Source organism: Podarcis erhardii (genome assembly GCF_964252035.2).
Source record: "Podarcis erhardii genome assembly, chromosome: 15".
NCBI lineage: Eukaryota > Metazoa > Chordata > Lepidosauria > Squamata > Lacertidae > Podarcis > Podarcis erhardii.
In genome coordinates this window covers 36,696,220-36,714,698 of record NC_138505.1, presented here as the reverse complement: position 1 = coordinate 36,714,698, position 18,479 = coordinate 36,696,220, and the positions used below count along the sequence as shown (strand labels likewise).

General features: G+C 46.2%; 2 protein-coding genes across 5 annotated transcripts in view; one reads left to right on the top strand and one right to left on the bottom strand.

Annotated features, from left to right (window-relative positions):
- The window catches only part of RIMBP2 (RIMS binding protein 2), a 185,706-nt gene extending 167,459 nt beyond the window's left edge, over window positions 1-18,247 (bottom strand). For all 4 annotated transcript variants that reach the window (XM_081842214.1, XM_081842215.1, XM_081842210.1 and 1 more), the window contains exon 1: window positions 18,109-18,247. The gene's annotated coding sequence lies outside the window, so the exon portion shown is untranslated. The remainder of the gene's footprint in view (window positions 1-18,108) is intronic.
- On the top strand, window positions 11,786-12,877 carry LOC309329770 (uncharacterized protein; the record flags this gene model as incomplete). The annotated part of the gene is made up of 2 exons (XM_081840781.1): window positions 11,786-12,254; window positions 12,285-12,877. Exons 1-2 carry the CDS (start codon window positions 11,894-11,896, stop codon window positions 12,875-12,877), a joined length of 954 nt encoding a protein of 317 aa, XP_081696907.1. The 5' UTR covers window positions 11,786-11,893.
- Window positions 18,248-18,479: the final 232 nt, after the last annotated feature.

Here is an 18,479-nt window from a genome sequence, read left to right as displayed (position 1 = left end):
AGTAATCTTGTTGAAGCTTACTCAGGAGTAAATTTTCACATCAAAACTCATTGAAAAGGTTTGCACACAACCAAGAAGAAGGGTGGGTAGCAAAAAGCCTCAAAAAGCTTTTTATTATTATTATTATTATTATTATTATTATTATTATTATTTAAAGGAAACAAGAGGGTCTGGGCTGATCTTATGGAAATGCAGTCTTTTAATGATCCTGTGACCAAATAAATCCAATTCAAAACCTGACCTCAGATAGACAATTGCTGCACATGGGAAGTTCTACTTTTGACAAGCAGTTTGCTTTTACTGGAAGGGATGCTCCTTTTTCTTTTGGTCATACAGTCATAATACTTCTTGGGATTCCTTTGTATTCAAATAATATATTGCTTACTTTTTATGCCCTTTATGAATAAATGTATTGAGGGGTGGGTGTTTGTATGTGTATGTATGTATGCAAACATGCATCCGTCTGTGTGTTTGCCAAACTGGGTCTTTGACTCGGGTGACAGAAAGCCTAGTTTCAGCTCTTTATTGGGTAGTCCAGCACTGTGGACATGACATAGACATGGGCCCCAGAAGAGCCAGATACCGTTCTGTTTGCACTTGTTTCAGTTACAGAAGCCACACATACAAGAACAACAACCCCCAATTAGGTGCGATAGAGCTCTTACAAACAGCTGCTAAGCTATCAATGAATTTTTGTTCTGCAACTCAGCAGGCAGGCAAAACTGCAGATGCAACTCCTTATATGTCATAAAATGTGCTCATAATGAAAAAAAAGATATAATTGAATTTTGTAATAATTTAATTGGATTCATTCATATTCTCTCTCCCTCTCTCAGGCAGGATGCATTTTGACCTGGTTGTGCAAAGAGTAAATTTAATAACAGGCAAGGATGAGTGCTGATTATTAAAGCAGAGCTAGTGGATTGTAAGCAACCTATTTAACACACCCAGACCCACAAACCATATATCCTATATTAACAACAATATAGCTACATAAACCTCAGGATAATAGGATCTATCTATAGAGGTCACATAGGGATGTGGGTGGCGCTGTGGGTTAAACCACAGAGCCTAGGACTTGCCAATCAGAAGGTCGGTGGTTCAAATCCCTGTGACGCAGTGAGCTCCCATTGCTCAGTCCCTGCTCCTGCCAACCTAGCAGTTCAAAAGCACGTCAAAGTGCAAGTAGATAAATAAGTACCACTCCGGCAGGAAGGTAAACGGCGTTTCTGTGCGCTGCTCTGGTTCGCCAGAAGCAGCTTTGTCATGCTGGCCACATGACTCGGAAGCTGTATGCCGGCTCCCTCGGCCAATAAAGCGAGATGAGCGCCACAACCCCAGAGTTGGCCAAGACTGGACCTAATGGTCAGGGGTCCTTTATAGAGGTCACAAAGTAAACTAAACTGATGGCTCAGCTGCTAACTTTTCATATAACTCTGGATCATAAATTTCTTATGTTAAGTACTTTCCATGTACGCACAGTGAGGGAAGACAGAAGGGGAGACAACTTGAATAAAATATTGTGGGGTCCAAGTAAGCCCCACCCCACACAACTGATCACATGATGCAGAGCACACACATCATTTGAATGGGAATGCCCATCAACTTTGGGGGACCCAGCCCCACAGTCCCTAGGCGTTAGGACCTATGGATGACATTGGTGGGAACAATATTTTTAAGGCCAAGAGATATGTGAATCAAAAGATGCTGCTGGCTCTTTCAAATCAATGTCTGATCCATCACTTGCACAGCCCTCTTTCTTTGGCCAGTCTGTCTTCCAGCTTTCCTCTCCCACTGGCTTACGTCCCTCTGATACACTCTCCCTTTCAACTCTCAGCTCTTCCCAACCCTGCTTTCTTTTGCTGCTGTCTCCTTAGGCACAGGACAACCTCCTAACCCAGGCACCTATCCGTGTCTCACTTCTCTCTAGCACAGGGGTAAGGGCCCTGCTGGCCTCCAGATATCATTGAACTACAACTCCCATCACTCCTGGCCATAAGCAGGGGCTGATGGGAGTTGGAGTCCAGTAACATCTTGAAGGTCAAAGGTCCCTCAACCCTGCTCTAGCACCTTAATAGTTCGGCCAATGGTAGCAGGAGGCCTGTCTTTGAGATCGGAGCAGCTCAACCAATCACTCAAAGCAGTTTCGCCACCACTGCTAAATTATTTGCTGTGCTATGGTATAGATTACAAACATTTTTGCTCAAGTTAGCCATTACAATACAGTGGAACCTCTAGTTAAGTACTTAATTCGTTCCAGAGGTCCATTCTTAACCTGAAACTGTTCTTAACCTGAAGCACCACTTTAGCTAATGGGGCCTCCCGCTGCTGCCGCGCTACTGGAGCACAATTTCTGTTCTTATCCTGAAGCAAAGTTCTTAACCTGAAGCACTATTTCTGGGTTAGTGGAGTCTGTAACCTGAAACGTATGTAACCTGAGGTACCACTGTACATAGAACTAATCCTATACCAACTTGGAACTGAGTCTCATTGAATTCAGTGGCGCTTTTCTTAGCTACCCAAAAAAATAAAATATGTGGTACCACTGAATTTTCAAATTAATCATTGCAATGAAGAACGTGACAGCTACCTTCAGGACCCTGGACAGGGCTTTCTCAACAGTCAATATTCTCAAAAAGTTCAGTGCTCCAGTCCTGGGGTTGGGGCTACTGAGAATGATCACCCCCTCCTGTCTCCATGCATACATTGTGTCCACAGGGCTCAAGGTATACTGAAGCTGAACACGGAGATTTGATTTTTTAAAAAGCTAAGATGACTTAACGGGAATGAAGCTTACAAATAGTTAAGATTAGCAATCTTTCCAATTGGGACCATGGTTACTGTGCCCTGGGAGGAGGGTGAGGAGGGCGCGAAGAGAAGAACATCTTGAGAAACAGATTTCTAATAATCCTCAAGTGGAGAGAGGGCACTGGTTCCATTAAACAAGAAAAGAAGAGACAGAGAGAAAACGATCCAATTCACAACCATTTGTAAAGCCACTTGCCTGAACACATTTTCTCTCATCACAGATTTAGAAAATGAACTCAAAAATAACCCGCTCCTCACAGCTTTCCAGCATAACAACACTAAGAAAGTGTTTCCTCAAAGCAGATGACTTATCGAAGAACCAGGGGTGAAAGCCAATTTTATTCCAAGGCCTATCAAGGGAGACTACGTTCTAAATAAAGCAAGTGCGATGCATACTCGTTAACTGAAGAAAAGCAAGGAGACATGTTGTGAAGGCAGGGGGGAGAGGCAGATGGGGCCATGCTCCGCAAACACAGCATTCTATATGCTGGAGCTGCTCCACCAGGAGCTCCTACTACTTTTGCAGCCTGCATGCACCAGAATAAAACATTAAAATTAGGCAGGAGCAAACCTGGCCATTTTGATTTTCCGAGTTTCTCATTCTTCCAGGCATCCATTCAGTTATCCACATCATCACTTTCTTTCATATCTTCTGGCAAAAGCCTCTCTGAAAATCATCTGGAATTTTAGTGCAAATTTCTCCTAATATACATGATTTGCATGCTATTCGGCTTAATATACACGCCGAAGAATTGATGCTTTTGAATTATGGTGCTGGAGGAGACTCTTGAGAGTACCATGGACTGCAAGAAGATCAAACCTATCCATTCTTAAGGAACTCAGGAAATCAGCCCTGAGTGCTCACTGGAAGGACAGATCCTGAAGCTGAGGCTCCAATACTTTGGCCACCTCATGAGAAGAGAAAAGACCCTGATGTTGTGAAAGACTGAGGGCACAAGGAGAAGGGGACAACAGAGGACGAGATGGTTGGACAGTGTTTCGAAGCTACCAACATGAGTCTGACCAAACTGCAGGAGGCAGTGGAAGACAGGAGTGCCTGGCGTGCTCTGGGCCATGGGTCACAAAGAGTCAGACACGACTAAACAACAACAATAGAATGCATGCTGTCAGGGCAGGCCCAAAGCATTGACACCTGAGGCAAACCCCAAAATGCTGCCTCCCTCCTCACCCAGGAAGAAGGAGTGATATACTGGAGAGGGAGGGAATTAGGAGGAGGAGGAAGAGGAGGAGAAGTACCCCAACCATCTCACTGGGTTGCCCCAGACACTCCGGGCAGCTTCCAACAAAATATAAAAACACAGTGAAGCTTCAAACATTAAAAACTTTCCATACACAGGGCTGCCTTCAGAATAAACATTGACAATAGGTTCTACTGCCCCTGGGGATCCTGCCACCTGAAGCCGTCACCACACCTTGCCTCATGGGTGGGCCGGCCCTGCATGCTGTGTTACACTGTATGCTATTTTCACAAATATGCATTTTGAGCCACACTTGAGTAAGCAGTGCCATTTTTCTAGAAAAAAGAGGAGCTGGAACTCACCATGAACACCTCCTTTGTTTTCATATCATGGCAATGGCACCCACCTGAGAGGTGCCGGAACTGAGTTCTGGCTGGGGAAAAACCCGCCCTGCCTAGAACTATATGCATTTTTGGACTTGTTACTTGGCTAGGGGGGAAGTGCAAATTTCAAAGGGCAACTGTAGTTTGGTTCCCAGAAGGTGCGAATGAAGGAAGTTTGTCTTTCAATCTGAACTGAATCACACACTGAATCTGTGCCTGCCACATCAAATCAAGCTTAGCATGTGCGAAACCGCCATGGTATAGGGGAAGCCACAGGCTAAGCTTTCACAGGAACCAGACACCCTCTTAAAGGCAACATTTTCAACGGAGGCAGTTCACCATGTGAACTGTGAGTGATCAAGAGGGGAGATTTGAGCGGGTAACATGCGTGCCCAGGGAAAGGGGCCCCCTTAGATAAGTATGATCCAGGGCTGGCTCAATACATTTTGCTGCCTGAACCAGACACATACACAGATAATACATTTTTCCTATACCATAAGGGGGGGGGGGAATTATGCAAAATGTTGTGTATACATGCATTTTTCGGGGGTCCATAGCTTGCATCAGTTGCTCAGTAGCTGATCTCATCAGATTCTCATAAGAGTTTATCTCTGTTGTTGTTTTTAAGATGATTTTTCTTGTACAATTTTACATATCACTTCTGATTTTTTAAAAAAACAACAACAGCAGTATATCAATATTTTTTACAAGATAGATAGACAGACGGACAGATAGACAGGGTCCATGCCACCAGGACAAAAAAGGGCTAGGAACCACTGCCATAGGGAAATAAATGAAGGGGGTTTTCGTATCTGAAGCAACTGAGAGCCAAAGCATGGGAGTGTATCACAACCTGTTGAGCAGCAAAGGAAATTGCCTTATGCCATCTAAGCTAGATTTGTCTACTCTGACTGGCATCCTCTACTTGATGTTTTTAACCAGAGATGGAAGGGATTGAACCTGAAATCTTCTGGATACAAAATGTGTGCTCTGTCACTGACCTGTGGGCCATCTCCCAATGGGAGGAAGTCAGAACAACAAAAGTCTCAAGCATGGCTCAAACTGACACAATTTAGAGGTGTCGCCATACCATTTGATTGGTGCACCCCATTCCATACTTTCAGATGGATGTGATGATAGAAATGGTACAATGATATGAAGCCTTCAGTCTGACTAAGAAGATACAGTGGTGCCTCACAAGACGAAATTAATCCGTTCCGCGAGTCTCTTCGTCTATCGGTTTTTTCATCTTGCGAAGCAAGCCCATTGACGGCTTAGCGGATTAGCGCGATTAGCGCTATTAGCGCTATTAGCGGCTTTTAGCGGCTTATCGGCTTAGCGGATAAGCAGATAAGCAGCTTAGCAGCTTAGAAAAAGGGGGGGGAGGAAAAAAACCCCGCAGGAACTCGCAAGACATTTTCATCTTGCAAAGCAAGCCCATAGGAAATTTGTTTTGCGAAGCACCTCCAAAACAGAAAACCCTTTCGTCTAGCGGGTTTTCCGTCTTGCGAGGCATTCGTCTTGCGGGGCACCACTGTATACCGTATTTTTCGCCCTATAGGACGCACCGGCCCATAGGACGCACCTAGGTTTTTTTGGGGGGGGGATAAAGGGAAAAAAATTATCCCCCCCCCAGCCACGGGGGAAGCCCGAGCTTTTAAAAATGCACCTACCGTAGTTTTTAGAGGAGAAAAGGATATCTGCCCAAAGCGCGGGGCGTTCTGCTTCAGCGCGCCCCGCGCTCCGGGAAACAGGCTGCTATCCGCAGCCTAGGGAGCCCTGCAGGAACTTTCGCGGGCTCCCCAGACTTGCTGATAGCTTCCTGAAGCCTGGAGAGCGAGAGGAGTCGGTGCGCACTGACCCGTCTCGCTCTCCAAGCTTCAGCGAAAGGCTGCATTTGCCCCATAGGACGCACACAGATTTCCCCTTCATTTTGGGAGGGGGAAAAGTGCGTCCTATAGGGCGAAAAATACGGTAACTTTTCGAGTGAGGCGGGGTCTTTATGGAAACAGCTGATCACATGGAGACTTCATGTATAAATTGACCCTACATTCATTATGACGGAGGATAAGCTGAGATCCTGTGATCTACAGGATCCGTGGCCATTTCAAATAGCTAGTTTCTAGTCACCACCCCCCAAAAACACATCTCATTGAAATCCCGCAATGAAGCACAAGTCCTGCTTTCTGAAAATCTGGCAAGGAGACATGTGTGCACGAAACTAAAAAAAGAGGAAAAACGTGTTTGCAGGTTGACTCTATTTTGGGTTTGCTTAAAGACATCCAACTGAATGGAACAAATATTTACTGCATGTGCGAGAGTAAACACACAGCTCATCTGCTACTGTACAATATTTCACAGAAGCAGAGAAGAGTCCTGAATAAACACAGATGTAAAAGTGTGTGTGTGGACTTTGAGACTTGATGGCTTGCTTGGAAAGGAAAACCTAACAGCTCCACTCTACCATCATCGGTGAAGCAGCAAGAGAACAGTACAGTGGTACCTCAGGTAAAGTACTTAATTCGTTCCGGAGGTCCATACTTAACCTGAAACTGTTCTTAACCTGAAGCATCACTTTAGCTAATGGGGCCTCCTGCTGCTGCCGCGCCGTAGGAGCCCGGTTTCTATTCTCATCCTGAAGCAAAGTTCTTAACCTGAAGCACTATTTCTGGGTTAGCGGAGTCTGTAACCTGAAGCATATGTAACCTGAAGCACATGTAACCTGAGGTACCACTGTAACAAGATCGCGTGAGTGTTTATTTTAAAATAACATTTACCTTGCCTTTTTGCCCAAGGCAGATTGGAATGAAAGACTAAAGGTAAAGGAACCCCTGACCATTAGGTCCAGTCATGGCCGACTCTGGGGTTGTGGCACTCATCTCGCTTTATTGGCCAATGGAGCCGACGTATAGCTTCTGGGTCATGTGGCCAGTATGACTAAGCCACTTCTGGCGAAACAGAGCAGCGCACGGAAACGCCGTTTACCTTCCCGCCAGAGTGGTACCTATTTATCTACTTGCACTTTGACGTGCTTTTGAACTGCTAGGTTGGCAGGAGCAGGGACCGAGCAACAGGAGCTCGCCTCCGTCACGGGGATTCAAACCGCCGACCTTCTGATTGGCAAGTCCTAGGCTCTGTGGTTTAACCCACAGCGCCACCATCATCGGTGAAGGAGCAAGAGAACAGAAATAAGATCGCGTGAGCATTTATTTTAAAGTAACATTTACCTTGCCTTTTTGCCCAAGGCAGATTGAAGACTACCATACCTAAATTAGTCCAAAGTTCAGTAAAGTACTTGTGTTTTCCCTTGTGCAACAATGAAACACCAGTGCAACAAGTATATTACAGTGGTGCCCCGCAAGACGAATGCCTCGCAAGACGAAAAACTCGCTAGACGAAAGAGTTTTCCATTTTTTGAGGTGCTTTGCAAGACGAATTTCCCTATGGGCTTGCTTCGCAAGACGAAACGTCTTGCGAGTTCTTGCGAGTTTGTTTCCTTTTTCTTAAAGCCGCTAAACCGTTAATAGCCGCTAAGCCGCTAATAGCCGCTAAGCCGCTAATAGCCGTGCTTCGCAAGACGAAAAAACCGCAAGACGAAGAGACTCGCGGAACGGATTAATTTCGTCTTGCGAGGCACCACTGTACTATGTGACTTAGCTTATGCTACCCTGGATAAAACCTTGTGCGTGGATTGGGGGACACACACACACAAACATATAAACACACAATCCAGTTATACTATAAGTCAAGCTTTTTTTAAAATAAATAAGAAGGGCAGGCAATCCAGGGCCCAGCCCCCAAAGGCTAAGGAGTTAAGTCCCCTCGCTCACCCCCTAAGAACACCACTGGGAGCAATGGCACAATGAGCCCCTGGAAATCAGAGAACAGGAGGCAGCATGTTCTGAAGCAGAGAAAGGTTGTACCGAGCCGAAAGGTTGTACCGTCCTGATTCCTCAAGGGCATAATTGCTGCTCCTGGTTCTTCTCCGTGAAGAAAGCGACATTTACACACACATTAGCAGGTCCTTTTAACAGCATCTGTTGCAAACTCAGAGCAATTCGGTTTACCTTCAGACTTACAGGCCGTTTACCGACAGCTGCAGCCAGTGGTAAATGCCACGGTTGCTAAGTAACGAACAGGTAAGTGTTGCAAAAGATCAGGGACAGGACTATGAACATTGCATGCTTAATGGCCAAGGACAAAGAGGATGTTTGCTTGAAGAGGTGGTTTGGCTGTGTTCCTTATGATGATATCATATAATTGCCTTTCTTCAAACAGGTGTCTAAATAATAATCACAAAAAGACATGGGAATGGGAGAACTCAGCACACTCAGGACCTGCTGACTGCCCAGTGCTGAACATGCAATTATAGGATTTTGGGGTTTTGTTTTGTTGCTATTCATTCAAAGTGGAGTGTTAGACACTGTAATAGGCTTGCTTGGGGATGTGTAAGCAAGCAGCAATAGGGACCTCTGTGTCTGTCTCAAGCAAGAGCTCCAGTTGTCATCTCCCACCTACCCACCCTGCTCCATCAGGGTCTCGATCCTTCCACAAACCCTGCAGACTGAACTGTGCTTTCCTGGGATGCCACCTACATTTCAGTACAAGGTGGACTCTGATCTCAATACAGATGATAACTCAGTCAGTTGATCGTGAAGGACCAATGTGGTGCCACCAAGCTTTAGAGAGAGAAAAACCCAAGTACAGTGGTACCTCGGGTTACATACGCTTCAGGTTACATATGTTTTAGGTTACAGACTCCGCTAACCCAGAAATAGTGCTTCGGGTTAAGAACTTTGCTTCAGGATGAGAACAGAAATCATGCAGGAGGCCCCATTAGCTAAAGTGGTGCTTCAGGTTAAGAACAGTTTCAGGTTAAGAACAGACCTCCGGAATGAATTAAGTACTTAACCCGAGGTACCACTGTACTGATCTTGCTCTTGAGCCTGGGGAACCTCATGTCACTGGAAAGGATCACATCTGTCGAAGAGCCTGTTGACTTGAACACTGCCAATTTGTCTTTGAGGGCTGCGCTCCAGAACAAAAATACTGGGGGCTGAGTGGGAATTTTTGAGAGTATTATAAGACTTTATGGGTGGTTGTTGGTGAGGTGCAACTACACAGGGCCAGAATAACTTGGAGAAGGAGAATCTGCTGCCTTCGCCCACCAGCTTTGGGTCCTGACCTGTCTTGGGCTACACTATGTACTTCTGTCCCATTTGACCATGATGAATAATTGCACATAGACTGAAGTAGAGCACTCAGGTTAGGGGAAGGCAGGTACAGCGAAGGCAGGCTGCAGGGTGCATATACAAAGGCTGGAAGTAAGCAAATGGGAAGCAGCTGGAAACATGGAGTCTGGAGGTGCCGAAGGAAGACTTGGTGACATTACCCAAACTCAGGCAAACCAGAATATCTCCTAGTCTTCATAACCACCTATAGCACTCATTCAATCCTTCCGTTTTCCATAAGGGCTTAAACCCTGTTCACACATTACGTTTGACCCAGAGTGTACCAATTGCTGGGGAGTCATTGCTTTCCCAACTTTCCCATGGGCTTCCCAGAGACACCTCACTGGCAAGTACTGGGAACAGACTCTGAATGCACTAAATGGACCTTTGTTTCAATCTAATAGGTCTCTTCTTATGTCCAAAGGCCGAATTCTCATTCGAAAAGCAAATGGATCTGGATAGAACTCTTACTTCTATTTTTCATACACAGAACCCTTTGGGGGATTTTGCAACGAAGCAAGGGTTAGCAGTCTGCAAGATGTTGATCTGTATAACTATGACGGCCTCCTTCAGCCAGACACTACTGAAACAGAATCCTCCCGAGAGACAAGACAAATGTTCTGTAACAGTGTACACCTGGCTCTAATATTAGAGAGCATTCCCAGTCCATGTAAGGAAAAGAGAATCCCCAGTACCCAAACAAAGGAAGGTCACCGTACACAAAAAGCTTGAGAAGACTCTTCATCCTGCTTTTATCATCGAACGCGGCATTTGTTTAGATGGCCTTGAATTATGCAGAGTATCTTATGCCAGCAGGGCAAAAGTGAGGAAGGAGGCAACTCGAGACGCATTTCCGTGTAAGTAATGAGAATCAATAGGTCACACAGATAGGTATGTGTGTTTGTGAAGGGAACACAATATCATTATGTATGTGGTGCCTAAGCATCTCCTGGTCACATGTCATGGGACAGGCGATGCTAAAGCAGAGGAACAGAGACTATTCTGCCCCTCAGGGTGAGTGAGTTGAAGGGGTGGGATTTTTACACACATGCACAATTTACTTTTTCCTCAACAACTTGGGTTTGAGAGGAAGCAGTAAGTCCTTTTCTAACGCATAGCATGGGCTGGCACTCAGCATACCGAAGGGATTACCTGAGTGGGGGGAGAGTGACCATCTCCACCGAAACAGCCAAGGCAACCAAGCAGGCTGGCCCAGGCCAGGAGATAAGTTGTCAGGATCAAATGGGAACCATGACCAGCTGTGCCCAAACCTGTACTTGGAGTGCGTGTTAGGCAGGTGTGTAAGGCAGATTCTTGTACTCCTATAGCTCAGTGGCAAACAATCTCTTTTTTTTGCATGCAAAAGGTCCCAGGTTCCCTGTGTTTCTCCACCACAAGGTCTCTGAGGTCAATGACTAGAACTTGGGCCTTGAAATGCTGGAATTTGAGGTGCACCGTGCAGAAGGTACTTCAACATACATACACAGATGCAGGGCCGGATTTAGGTTTGATGAGGCCCTAAGCTACTGAAGGTAATGGGGCCCTTTGTATGTCCAGCTGTCCTTTGTCAACAACAAATTGTCACTGTTTTTTGTGTTGAATATAAGCTCACACCCTTAGTCTATGCTGCACTCTACAAGCACTCTTTAACATTAAATAACAGGTACAACAGCTTGACCTGCATTCAACTGTGCCGCACTGCAGTCTGCAGCTGCATGCTACATGTTTCCATGCAACCAGTCCATGCAGAATGTATAAAAAGGTAAAGGGAGCCCTGACCGTTAAGTCCAGTCGCAGGCAACTATGGGGTTGCGGCGCTCGTCTCACTTTACTGGCCAAGGGAGCCGACGTTTGTCCGCAGTTTTTCTGGGTCATGTGGCCAGCATGACTAAGCCGCTTCTGGTGAAACCAGAGCAGCACACAGAAACGCTGTTTACCTTCCCACCAGAGTGGTACCTATTTATCTACTTGCACTTTGACGTGCTTTTGAACTGCTAGGTGGGCAGGAGCAGGGACCGAGCAATGGGAGCTCACCCCGTCGCAGGGATTCGAACCGCCAACCTGTCAGTCTGCCTCCTCCTCTATCGTTAGCTCTCTTCTCCTTTCTCCCCCTTTCTCTTCATATCCCAAACATTCTTATTTTGTTATTTATTTTGTCGATCATGATCTTCTGGACCACCGCCTCGCAGACGTGGGGATACAGGGCATAGCCCGTAACTGGTTGTGCTCTTTTATCTCTGGTCGGGGACAGAGGGTGGCACTAGGGAGGGAAATGTCGTCGCGCCACTCCTTGGTGTGTGGAGTGCCGCAGGGCGCAATTCTCTCCCCGATGCTTTTTAACATCTTTATGCGCCCCCTTGCCCAGATTATCCGGAGCTTTGGGCTGGGCTGTCACCAATATGCTGATGACACTCAGCTCTATCTGCTGATGGATGGCCACACCGACTCGGCCCCGAACACACTGACCAGATGCTTGGAAGCTGTGGCTGGATGGTTTCGTGGGAGCCAATTGAAACTAAATCCTTCGAAGACAGAGGTCCTATGGCTAGGTCGGGATGGCATGGGGATGAGGGACCAACTCCCTTCTCTTGCGGGGGCCCAATTAGTGCCATTGCCTTCCGTTAAGAGTTTGGGTGTAATCCTTGACGCCTCCCTTTCCATAGAGGCGCAGGTTACAGCAACAGCCAAGGCGACATTTTTCCACCTTCGCTGCATCAAGCAGTTGGTCCCTTACCTTTCCCGCCCCGACTTGGCCACAGTGATCCATGCGACGGTCATCTCCAGGCTTGACTACTGTAATTCGCTCTATGCGGGGCTGCCCTTGAAGCTGTCCCAGAAACTCCAGCGGGTACAGAATGCTGCAGCGAGGCTCCTCACGGGGTCTCTGCCATGGGAGCATATTCACCCAGTGCTTTTCCAGCTGCACTGGCTCCCGGTGGAGTACAGGGTCAGATTTAAGGTGCTGCTTTTGACCTTTAAAGCCCTTCATGGCCTAGGACCCTCGTACCTACGGGACCGCCTCTCCCGGTATGCCCCACGGAGAGCCTCAAGGTCCATAAATAGCAACACCCTAGTGGTCCTGGGCCCTAAGGAAGTTAGATTGGCTTCAACCAGAGCCAGGGCCTTTTCAACTCTGGCCCCGGCCTGGTGGAACGCTCTGTCTCCTGAGACCAGGGCCCTGCAGGATCTGATTTCTTTCCGCAGGGCCTGTAAGACAGAGTTGTTCCACCTGGCCTTTGGCTTGGAGCCAATTTGATTCCCTCCCTCCCTCTCTCTCTCTCACTCTCTTTTTTCTTTTCCTTCTCCTCCTGCGATGAGGCTACATTTTAATATTTTAATGTTCCATTATTTTAATGTTGTATTTTATTTTTGTTTTTAAGTTGTAATCATTCATCTTGTTTTTATTATTGTTTGTAAGCCGCTCTGAGCCCGGCCTTGGCTGGGGAGGGCGGGGTATAAATAAAAAATTATTATTATTATTATTATTATTATTATTATTATTATTATCCTCCTCTTTCTGCATCTCTGCCTAAAAGCCTGTATGCTTCAGTGACATGCATCAGGCCTATCCTGCACAGCCAATGACGAAGCCTGACATCACCTGTGGGGGCGACTCGACAAGTTGCTGACTCCTATTTCAGACTGTGCACTCCTCAAGGCAGGAACATGTAGGGCATAGATTTGATTTGATATTTCTACTCTGCTTTTTGAACAACAAATGCTGAGCTCAAAGCAGCTCGCAATAATCACAAAAGGATTAAAAACCTGACAGTACCTAACTATCGAAGGCTTTTTACCAAGGCCAGACTGAATGTCTTCTCCTCTGCAGTGCTGGATGGTAGGTTGAGAGGAGTTCCCTACCAGGACAGACTTTGCTCGTGTGCTCAAGACATCGATTCCATAAATCATATTTTGTTACATTGTGCGAAGTTTGAGCAGGCCAGGGCTGAATTGATTCTACCCTTGCTGGTGCCTTTCCCGGGAAAGTCAGAGGCTCACTATGTCAGGTTCCTACTGGAAGACCGGACAAAAGCTAGAACTTTGGCAGTGCCAAAGTTTCTATCGGTGGTTGCAAGAACAAATGAGCCCTATATTCCAAACAAAGTGCTTGATTAACCTGAAGGTAGGCTGTATGAACTCTGTATTGATTTGTAATGTTTTGTTGGTCTCTGGACCGTAATAAAGATTGTTGTTGTTGTTGTTAAAAACAACAACAAGCATTGCAAACGCCACGCTATCAAACACAACAACATATAAGTAAAGGAAACAACAACAAATTCATCCCAATGATTAATGCAGTTCAATAAAGCCATTTCGGAAAGAGCTGCTCCTGAGCACCAACCCTGTGGCGGATGAGACCATCTCTGTGAGAAAGGGCTTCTCTTTTGCTCAGGGCAGCAGGCAACCCACTTCCAGGATGGCAGCAAACCCACCAACAAAACGCAGAAACATGTCACAAGGGGGCTGGAGTCACACCCTCGCTCCACCCCCGAAGAGACTGCCCTGCTGGAGCAGCCCCACCCCCCAACATAGGCAGGCTTTATAGATATAAAAAGGTAAAGGACCCCTGACAGTTAAGTCCAGTTGCGAAGGACTCTGGGGTTGCGGTGCTCATCTTGCTTTACTGGCCGAGGGAGACGATGTTTGTCCACAGACAATTTTTCCGGGTCATCTGGCGAAACCAGAGCAGCACACGGAAACACCGTTTATCTTCCCGCCAGAGTGGTACCTATTTATCTACTTGCCCTTTGACGTGCTTTCAAACTGCTAGGTGGGCAGGAGCAGGGACCGAACAATGGGAGCTCACCCCATCGTGGGGATTCGAACTGCCGACCTTGTGATCGGCAAGTCCTAGGCTCACTGGTTTAGACCACAGCGCCACCCACGTCCCTCTATAGATATAGAAGACAATTTCTTAAAAAGGAAACAGTGCTTGCCCCTTATGTACTTAGAAGTACATTGCAGTAGCGCACACTCTTAAGGGAAAGTGTGCATAGGATTACAGCCTTAACACAGCACAAAGTGGGCAGAGAATGGGGCGCCAATCAACCCCACATGCGAAGAAGAGTCCCCACTTTCATCTGTGAAGCCTGATGTGGAAAGTGGCTTCTTCTTCAACAAATTATATAGCAGGAGTGGATGAATCTGTGGCTGTCCAGGTGTTGCTAGACTACAATTCCCCTTATCCCTGACCACAGGCCAGCTAAACTGGCTGGGTTGGAGTCCGGCAACATTTGAAGAGGCACAGCTTACCCATCTCTGCATAATAGGAAGTTACTGTCCTCATAAATTTGACAACAAACCCCGCCTGCAGTAGCAGCCTTTCAGATTTATCCAAGAAACCTACATCATTAATCTGCAGTCCACAGGCTTCCGCTCCGGTTTCCTCCGCTGGCCTGTCGGAAAGGGAAAGCTTCCCTGTGAGAGACTGAGTGTGAGCTTCTTGCCTGGTCCCCGTGTCATTATTTGGTCTCTCCCAACCTGCCATTAGCCTTGTGTAGCTAAGCAGCCCCACTGACGCACGACTCCGAACTGCAAGATCACAGGCTTCCGTTATCTCTGGCAAGTGGCAGGTTTTAAGGGTTATTATTGAGCGTGGCAAGCCTAATTCCCCAGGCATTTGGGCTGTATTCATGGCTGGAAAATTGACCATGCAAAATTTCCGCTAAGTCAACTCGTTCAATTGGGGTTTGGAGCTGCAATATAATTTTCCCGCACCTTAATCGCGTTCTTCTCTTCAGACATCAAGCCAAGTGTGTTATTTGCCAAGGTTCTTAAAGGGGGGGGGGGAGAGAAGGAGCAGCAATAGTGCTTTGTGCAGAGAAAATGCAAAAGTTGATGGGGGGAGGAGAGAGAGAGAGGAGCTGCATCTGGAGCTTGGGAAACTGCTGATTTTGTTTTCAGGACTGGCTTGTTAGCTTATTTAATATGCATTCATTCAGCTTTATCCTCTACTTGGAAAGAAGTGTGCAGGGGGAAAAGGAGTGCTTAACATGCAACTTCCAACCCACATGGCAGCACCCATCGCAGCTGGGGGCACTACTGTACCTGACTGGGGGAAGAAGGAGCAGGCCTCATGCCTATACACTGGGAATGGGGGGGGGGGGTCTGCAGCCCTCCGACTGTTGCTGGTGGCTATTATGAAGCTGCCCACGTTCTGAGATATTCAGGGGAGGCCCTTCTCTTGGTCCCACCACCCACACAGACATGCCTGGTGGGGGCGCAGGAGAGGGCCTTCTCGGTGGCTACTCCCAGACTTTGGGACACCCTCCCTGGAGAAGCTAGACTGCCTCCCTCGTTGTTGTCTAATGAAGCCCTTCTTGTTCCAACAGGCTTTGGGGAACTGGCTGCTTTTAATGAAAGGGTTGGTGCTGTGCTGTTTCTATTGTACTTATTTGTATGATTTTAAGAGATTATATCTATCTATCAAGAGATGCGGGTGGCGCTGTGGATTAAACCACAGAGCCTAGGGCTTGCTGATCAGAAAGTTGCGGTTCGAATCCCCGCAACGGGGTGAGCTCCCGTTGCTCGGTCCCTGCTTCTGCCAACCTAGAAGTTCGAAAGCACGTCAAAGTGCAAGTAGATAAATAGGTACTGGTCTGGCAGGAAGGTAAACGGCGTTTCCATGTGCTGCTCTGGTTCGCCAGAAGCGGCTTAGTCATGCTGGCCACATGACCCAAAAGCTGTACGCCAGCTCCCTTGGCCAATAAAGCAAGATGAGCGCCGCAACCCCAGAGTCTGCCACGACTGGACCTAGTGGTCGGGGGTCCCTTTACCTTTTCCTTTATCTATCATCATCATCTACCATCATCGAATGATCGATCGATCTAATTCTGTCAATGTTTAATTGTTTCTAAATGATATTCTTTTCCGTGTTTTTAGTGGTTCTTATTTTTAATTTGTAAGCCACCTTGAGTCCCGTCAGGGAAAAAGGTGGAAGATAAAACAGTAAAATTATCACTAACAACCATAAGTTAAAATGTACAGAAAGTTTAAACAGTAATAGAATAGGCTAAAACTAATTAAGATTCATGCAAACTTTCTAAATATCTAGGTAGGCTTGTCTAAGTGAGAATATCTAAATAAGAATACAGTGGTACCTCGGGATAATAACTAAATTTTTTTCGGAGGTCCATTCTCAACCTGAAACTGTTCTTAACCTGAAGCACCACTTTAGCTAATGGGGCTCCTGCTGCCGCCGCGCTGCTGAAGCACAATTTCTGTTCTCATCCTGAAGCAAAGTTCTTAACCCGAGGTACTATTTCTGGGTTAGCAGAGTCTGTAACCTGAAGTGTATGTAACCCGAGGTACCACTGTACAGTGAAGATGCTTGCCTGATACCAATATGCAGGGACTTCCAAAATTCAGGTGCTGCCATACTAAATTATCAAGTTCTTACAGATGTGGTGCGGGTATTGTGTAACACCTGTAGTAGTGCCAGTTTTGTCAATCAAAGCAGTTGAGTGGGTACATACAGGGTAAGGGGATCCTGCAAGGGGACTGGTCACAACTTATTAAGGGCTTTATATTCTAACAGTAACACCTAGAACACGGCCCAGTAGTTGATCGCCAACCAGTGCAGACCTCTGAGCACAGCCTTTACATGCTGACAAAGCCTCACTCCTGTCAGCAATTGCACTGCGGCATTCTGATAAGAGTCCTCTGGTCCTGCAGTTGAGAAGTGTCTTGCTCATGGAGCTCCTATGAGCCTAGCTAGCACCCACACTTCTGAGTTTTCAGATATGCTAAAATGGTTTTGTTCACCCAAGGCTTTTAATGCACTGTGAGAGAGATATTGTGCTGCTTTCTGATGTTTTCATGTAGTATTGCATGACTGTTTCATGAATGAGTTTAGGAAGATGCCAACACACCTTGGGATATAAGGCAGGATATAAAATACTAAATACTAAAACAGAACAGGCTCAGCACGGGGCAACGGTCCACGGGAAAAGAGCTTTGCCAAGTCGTCTCCTGCCCCTATGCGCTTAGGCACATTTGCTTGTAATTTTGTTGACGAACATTGCACATGTTTCCATCAAAACAGCCAGATTTGCAAACCTTCATATTTCTCAGAGCATTGCTTGAGTGGCAAACAGAGACATCAGCTTGAAAACTTCATCATTCCTGCTACAGTGATTTGAATGATACCCCCAATCCAAATGTAATACCGGAGCTTAGCAAAAGATTGTTTAAAATCAGAAACAAGATTAATCACTGCCGTTCAGAGTATGAGCTGCCTTTTCACACAATAAAGCAATATTACAGCTATGAAATGTTCCATTTCACATTGCCCTCTAGTAGAAAAATAAGGAATCAAAGCATTGTACATAACAATACATGTCTGGGGAGGGGGGGGGAGAAAGCTGTAAGAGGAGCTCGAGAAAGAGTTCTGACAGTTTAGCACTTGAACTGCTAAATTACATTTGTCTCCAAGCAAGCCAAGAAAACCCAAAAACAAGAAAAGAAAATTTAAAACTGATGACTTACTAAGAAGCTGCACTGATGATTCTCTTGGGTTAGTGTAGTGACATTAGACCGAAAAGCCTGGTTCTTCTCTTCTAAAATATGGATCCGACCAAATGTTTTCTGTGGCACTGCAGGTTGTAAGTACGGTAGCTCATTTCCAAACTGTAAGGAGGAAAGAGAAAATCAGCAGGAAATATAGGAGTTCAAATCTTCCATTTATGAGGGGGGCGGGAATATAATAAGCAGTACACTAGGTTTCCATGGGGCTGTTTGCTTTTGCAATAGCATAGCTTATAGAGTGCTTTTAAATACCACATGTCTGTTCAAATACAAACAACGGCAAAAATGAGCTCCATTGCTAGACAAATGATCCTCATACATTCTTCCCATAA